Genomic DNA, 7,504 nt, shown 5'->3' on the forward strand with positions numbered 1-7,504 from the left:
CTCTCCGAACTCCTCCCACACCTGTGTTTTTGCTTTAGCCACTGCCCGAGCTGCATTCCGCTTGCCCTGTCGGTACCTGTCAGCTTCCTCCGAAGTCCCACAGGCTAACCAAGCCTGATAGGACTCCTCCTTCAGCCTGGTGGCTCCCTTCACCTCTGGTGTCCACCATTTGGTTCGGGGATTACCACCACGTAAAGGGTATAATATGATCTACAGCAGTATTCTAATTCAACTACTTTGATTACATATATAAGGTAACATATAATAACAGAATAATCTAATACAGCATATTCTTAAAGAGAAGTAATGCACTGGCTAGCTCAGCAACACCAAAAGGCCTGTTCTTCTTCAACAAACATGTAGAAGAACACCAAAAGAGAGGTTATACTTTCATACCATCTGGCTCTGCCGAGAACACACTCGAGGAAGTAAGCATATCATTGTCAGAGTCTGCAATCAAGAGCCTCGTTCATAAACGTAAATACAAAAGGTCCAAACAAGGACTCAAGAACAGGTAAAGCAGAGTAGACTGTTCCAGAAAAGCATTGAAAAGAGCCTTCTCAATTGTGAAAAAGAAAACAATATTTGGACATAAGAAAGATTTCCTTGTGCCAGAATGATGGAAAAAGGAAAAGTATCAAAAAGGCTGTGAACAGCTCTTCAATATAATCTATTAAATATGGCAGAGGAAGGTCATTACTGTTTATTGATAGCAAGAAATGCTCTTGATTATTAATGGCTGTTAAGTGAATAGCACACTAACATCCATAGGCTGCACTGATATTCACTAACAGAAATGAAGCAAACCACATGGTGGGTAGTTTGAGTGGGTGGTTGGGCTGTTCACAGCAAAAAAGACACAGAGCCAAGTATGTGGTGAGAGCTGGAAATATTTTAGTCACTTAGGTAACAGTGGGTATTTATCCAGGTTTAAATCTGTCCTCGTTGCCCTCATGTCTTCATGTAAGCGTTATTTCACTTTGTGTCCAGTCACAGTGACTACAATCTGCAGATTTGTAGCAGATGCATGAGCTGCTTGATTATGGCAATCACTGTAACCACAATGTGGCAAGGGTGTGGCCCAGGAGGCATCCTTGTCAGATGCCCAAACCACCTCAGCTGGCTCCTTTCGATGTGGAGGAGCAGCGGCTCTACTCTGAGCCCCTCCCGGATGGCTGAACTTCTCACCCTATCTCTAAGGGAGAGGCCAGCCACCCTTCGGAGGAAGCTCATTTCCGCCGCTTGTATCCGCGATCTCGTTCTTTCGGTCACTACCCACAGCTCGTGGCCATAGGTGAGGGTAGGGACGTAGATGCCGGTAAATTGAGAGCTTCGCTTTTACACTCAGCTCCCTCTTCAACTGTCGATCTCTGGCTCCCTTCTCCCATCACTCGCGAACAAGACCCCGAGATACTTGAACTCCTCCACTTGGGGCAGGAACTCATCCCCGACCCGGAGTGGGCACTCCACCCTTTTCCGGCTGAGAACCATGGCCTCAGATTTGGAGGTGCTGATCCTCATTCCCGCTGCTTCACACTCGGCTGCGAACCGTTCCAGTGCGAGCTGGAGGCCCTCACCCGATGAAGCCAACAGAACCACATCATCCGCAAAAGCAGAGATGAGATTCTGAGGCCACCGAAGTGAAAGCCCTCCGCCACTTGGCTGCGCCTAGAAATCCTGTCCATAAAAATTATGAACAGAATCGGTGACAAAGGGCAGCCCTGGCGGAGCCCATCACCCACCGGGAACGAGTCCGACTTATTGCCGGCAATGCGAACCAAGCTCTTGCAACGGTTGTATAGGGATCGAATGGCCCGTAGCAATGGGCCAGACACCCCATACTCCCGCAACACCTCCCACAGGACACCCCGAGGGACACGGTCGAATGCCTTCTCCAAGTCCACAAAACACATGTAGACTGGTTGGGCAAACTCCCATGCACCCTCGACCAGGACAAAAACCGCATTGTTCCTCCTGTATCTGAGGTTCGACTAGCAGGACGAACTCTCCTTTCCAGCACCCTGGCATAGACTTTCCCAGGGAGGCTGAGGAGTGTGATCCCCCTGTAGTTGGAACACACCCTCCGGTCCCCCTTCTTAAAGATGGGGACCACCACCCCGGTCTGCCAGTCCAGGGGTACTGCCCCTGATCTCCACGCAACATTGTAGAGGCGTGTCAACCAGGACAGCCCTACAACGTCCAGAGCCTTCAGGAACTCGGGGCGGACCTCATCAACACCAGGGGCTCTGCCACCAAGGAGTTGTTTAACTGCCTCAGTGACCTCGCCCCCGGAAATTGGCGGGTCATTCCCCTCATCCCCAGACTCTGCTTCCTCCTCGGAAGACGTGTCAGTGGGATTAAGGAGGTCCTCGAAGTATTCCTTCCACCGCCTGACAATTTTCTCAGTCGACGTCAGCAGCGCTCCGCCAGCACTATACACAGTGCAGGTAGAGCACCGCTTTCCCCTCCTGAGACGCCTGACAGTTTGCCAGAATCTCTTCGAGGCAGTCCGAAAGTCTTTTTCCATGGCCTCTCCGAACTCCTCCCACACCCGAGTTTTTGCTTCAGCCACTGCCCGAGCCGCATTCCGCTTGGCCTGTCGATACCTGTCGGCTGCCTCCGGAGTCCCACAGGCTAACCAAGCCCGATAGGACTCCTTCTTCAGCCTGGTGGCTCCCTTCACCTCTGGTGTCCACCATTTGGTTCGGGGATTACCACCACGACAGGCACCAACCACCTTGCGGCCATAGCTCAATGCAGCAGCTTCGGCAATGGAGATGCTGAACATGGTCCATTCGGACTCAATGTCCCCAGTCTCCCTCGGAATGCTGTTGAAGCTCTGCCGGAGGTGTGCGTTGAAGATCTCGCGGACTGAGGCCTCTGCTAGACATTCCCAGCACACCCTCACTACGCGTTTAGGTGCACCAGGTCTGTCCAGCGTCCTCCCCCGCCACCTGATCCAACTCACCACCAGGTGGTGATCAGTTGACAGCTCAGCCCCTCTCTTTACCCGAGTGTCCAGAACATATGGTCGCAGGTCTGGTGATACGATTACAAAATCGATCATCGACCTGCGTCCTAGAGCGTCCTGGTGCCACGTGCACTTATGAACACTTTGTTCGAACACTTATGTTCAAACAAAGTGTTCGTTATGGCCAAACTGTGATTTGCACAGAAGTCCAATAACACTGCTCGGGTTCAGATCAGGGAGGCCGTTCCTCCCAATCAAGCCCCTCCAGGTCTCGCTGTCGTTACCCACGTAAGCATTGAAGTCTCCCAGTAGGACAACAGAGTCTCCAGGTAGAGCACCTTCCAGCAACCCACCCAGGGACTCTAACGGTGTGTTCACACCGAACGCGATGGACGCGAACAAAACGCCCCAAACGCCCCTAATTTGACGCGTGCACATTCGCGCCTCTATGCGTGTCCAAGAAAAATCCATCGCGCGTCAAAATATCATATTTTGACGCGCGTGAACCGGAAATGTGGGAGGGATGTGGGAGGAAGTTGTGCCAGACCGGTATCTTTGCAAGATGGCAGCTGTCGAGCTAGCGCTTGAAGAGAGACTCTCCCTTCTCTATGTACTGTGGAGAGCAGAGCAGCGGCGTAAAAGACGTCCTCGCCGTACCTGGGTCCATCAGGTCCTCCAGAGGCGTGAGCAGTTTGGTGAGTTTCACCACTTGCTCCAGGAGCTGCACCTGGATGACGGCCGATTCCAGCGATATCACCGTCGTTCACTCGGCCAGTTTGAGGACCTGCTTTCCCGCGTCGGTCCCAGAATCGCCCGCCTAGACACCAATTACAGGCGCTCAATCCCACCTGCAGAGCGCCTGTCCATCTGCCTGAGGTTAGTAAAAGTATTTAATACGGTAGTCCTTTATTGATACCTGTGCTAATATGCTAAACTATCGTTATAGACTGCTAACATGGATGTGCTATGCTAACAGTGAATGCTGTCGGTGTTTACTGATAGCAAACTGTGGTACGGAGACGACTGTTTATAATATTTCTAGTGATACTCAGAAGGTCTCATCAAGTCCCGATTTAATTCGATTTATGCTGTTATCAGTGTTTGCAATGATAGCATGGCTGTGGTGTCACATCAATGTATGCGCTCGGTGTTTGCTGATATCAAACTGTAGCATTAGGACCACTGAGTTAACCTTTGTAGTGATACTCACTCCTTTTTATTTAGACCTGGTTTAATTCTGGGATAGTTGAATATTTGTATATAATCCCTGCAGCTGTCAGACTCTATAGCAGGGGTCACCAGCCTTTATTAAAACAGAGTTAGATAAAACTGAACAGTTTGGTTCATCTTTAGTTACATGGTTCTATCTTGATAAGCTATGTCTTATCACAGATTAATTTTTCAAAAATATTAATGATTTAAGCAAGGAAAGGGCTACATGTCAACATACAACTCTTTATTTCTATTAATGTCTTACTTCATTCCTACCTGATTGACATGTTTAGGAATTATGAGTGATTGGCACACTGTAGTTGTGAAAGTTGCTACCAATCAAATTATGATATGTTAAAGTTAAAACAAAACACAACTGTTTTAGATATTATCTAATATACATTTTGTAATTATCCTTATAATTACAAAATGTTTTATGTAAGATTTAAGTTTTGTGATTTAAATCTGACATCACAAAAGTATTTTGGAATTTGAATAATGTATTTTGTAACTGCAGTACACATAATACTGATTTTGAACAATTTTGTCCAGGTTCCTTGTCACCGGGGACTCCTTCAGGACCAAGCGTTCAGTTTCAGAGTCGGTGTGTCAGATCATCCCCCAGGTAGCGACGGCCATCTGGGACTGTCTAGTGGACGACTTCATGGCTGTGCCTTCACCTGGAGACTGGCGGTCCATCACAGAGGGATTCCAGGAGCGCTGGAACTTTCCTCTGTGCTGTGCAGCTCTGGATGGGAAGCACGTCCAGACAAAGGCACCCCATATATCATATAGGAGACACACACATTGATATACACTAAATATTTATTTCATTTCTTTTTTGTGGTGCCCAAATTTATGCACCTGCTTGATTTTGTTTAAACAATTATTGCACACTTTCTTGTAAATCCAGTAAACTTCTTTTCACTTCTCAAATATCACTGTGTGTCTCTCCTGTATGATATTTAACTGACATTTTTTATTGTAACAACCAACGATTTATACAGGAAAATGTCTATTAACAAGGTTGCCCAAACTTTTGCATCCCACTGTATTAGTATATTTTGTCATTAGTATAATATGAAATAAATTCTACATGTGTCAAGTCGTGTGCCAACATTTGCTGTGTAGTAGAACTGAGACATTAGTCATTATAAAAATTTATTTGAAATAATATTAAAATTCTCAAACAGAAAAACATTAAACATAAATATATAAAATATAAGAATTTACAGAGAGACAGGAATAAAAAGGACCAGCTGCTCTCCAGAGCAGGAACAAGGCTGAGGAGGAAATGCTCCATTGGAGACTGGTGTGGACTCTTCAGGGATACCAGGATGGCCAGCTCCACCGCCGATGGACCGTCCTGGGACCCGTCCCTCATCTGCCTCGGAGCCGTCCTCCCCTGTGGGCCTGTAAAACAGCACAAAACACAAAGAAATGAGAAGGCTGCTACTAGATTTTAATTTCAACATTGAAAAAAAAAAAAAACAAAAACAGGATATAATCAGATTGGTTGTAGATATTTAGTAAAGGTGATCACAAGGCAATCCCACCGACTAAAAAGGTATCAGTGCTTGCTGTACATACCTGTGGGTGCAGCAGCAGGAGCTCAGGGACTGGGGAGCCAGGAGAAGCAACAGGGGATGCTCTGCTGCAGAATCAGTTGGCTCTATCAATACAGTATTAAATGTTAACAGGTTGAATATAATAATCAGAGAAAGTATATACAGTGGTCCCTCATTTATTGCAGCAGGGGTTCTCAGAATAACTAGCCCCTGGTCACGCACTTTATACACTGTTTTCCCCACACACATGAACATTGGTCACAGTTCTCACAATTGATTCTCAAAGTGCAAACCTTTGTAGATTGCAAAACGTAAAAGTATTATTATGCCGTTTTGTCTTCATCTGCCTGCCACTTTCGTGCGCCTTTTTCCCTCGCGGTGCAGGTGTCTATTTCCGAATGAGGCTCATAGTTATGTTTGTGCTGTTTTTTCTATTGGACGTGATGGTTATCAAAACCAAACATGATAAATTTGGCAAGCGCAGGAGACACGACACAAAGGAGATTTGTCAATCAGGCTGCAGAATGCAATGCTGTACTGTGCAATAAAAAAAAAGAAAAAGAAAATCAGCATAAAAGCAGAACGGTATTTGTACGTCAGTGGGAAAATAGCGGTGGCTTGCTAGCTTTTGTGCGGCTTCCCCGGGTCAGTGAAAACTTTCAAAAGAGAAATGAATGAACTTACCAGGTTGCCCGATCTCTTCACATATCTTCCTCCAAGCTCGGTCCTTTATATTCCTGTCTCGGTACAGAAAGCAGCTGGTGTCGTACAGCTCCGGGTTGTTTGCTACTGCGTTGATTAGCCTTCCCTCCATTGAAGAATGAAGGGCTTTGGCTGGATCTGCCCCTTTGACCTAGGTCACAGCCACGTCACCAGGCTCCTGATTGGTTGTCGCGGCGCGATTTGACGCTGGAGTTCAGATTTTTCCAACTCGAGCGGTAGACGCGAAACGCGCGTATGCACAAAATGCAACACAAAAACTCACGCGCGTGGTTTTATTCGCGAGTCAAACGCGCCAGACGCGCTACACTGACGCGCGTTTCACGCGTTTTCGCGACGCAAATCTGCTTCCGAATTTTCGCGGGACCCGCAATCGCGTGTCATCGCGCTTTTCCATTGACTTTACATGTAAACCTGACGCTCTATTCGCGTCCATCGCGTTCGGTGTGAACACACCGTAAGAAGGCTGGGTACTCTGAACTGCCACTCGGCGCATAAGCGCAGATGACAGTCAGGACCCGTTCCCCGACCCTAAGGCGCAGGGAACAAACCCTCTCATCCACCGGGAAAAACCCCAACGTACCGGCAGCAAGCCGAGGGGATATTAGAATACCCACCCCAGCCCGCCGCCTCTCACCAGGGGCAACTCCAGACTGAGACAGAGTCCAGCCCCTCTCCAGGAGACTGGTTCCAGAGCCCAAGCCATGTGTAGAGGTGAGCCCGACTATATCTAGCCGGTACCTCTCAACCTCACGCACTAACTCAGGCTCCTTCCCCACCAGAGAGGTGACATTCCATGTCCCTATTGCCAGTCTTGGCAGCCGGGGGTCAGTCCGCCAGGGCCTCCGCTCCTGGCCGCCACCCGGCACACAATGCACCCGACCCCTATGGCGCCTCCTGCGGGTGGTGGGCCTGCGGGAGGATGGGCCCATGTCCCCTTTTCGGGCTGTGCCCGGCCGGGCCCCATGGACTAAGGCCCGGCCACCAGACGCTCGCCCTCGGGCACCCTCCCCGGGCCTGGCTCCAGGGCGGG

General features: G+C 48.5%; 1 protein-coding gene across 1 annotated transcript; it reads left to right on the plus strand.

The window, feature by feature from the left end:
• The first annotated feature begins 3,221 nt into the window (after nt 1-3,221).
• LOC121813528 lies at nt 3,222-5,072 on the plus strand. Its single transcript, XM_042217350.1, has 2 exons — nt 3,222-3,847; nt 4,736-5,072. The coding sequence occupies exons 1-2, from the start codon at nt 3,495-3,497 to the stop codon at nt 4,992-4,994; spliced, it is 612 nt and encodes a 203-aa protein (XP_042073284.1). The 5' UTR covers nt 3,222-3,494; the 3' UTR covers nt 4,995-5,072.
• The last annotated feature ends 2,432 nt before the right edge of the window (nt 5,073-7,504 follow it).

This window comes from Haplochromis burtoni, unplaced genomic scaffold (assembly GCF_018398535.1).
Source record: "Haplochromis burtoni strain Fernald_Lab_line unplaced genomic scaffold, NCSU_Asbu1 Contig_1848, whole genome shotgun sequence".
Classification (NCBI taxonomy): Eukaryota; Metazoa; Chordata; class Actinopteri; order Cichliformes; family Cichlidae; genus Haplochromis; species Haplochromis burtoni.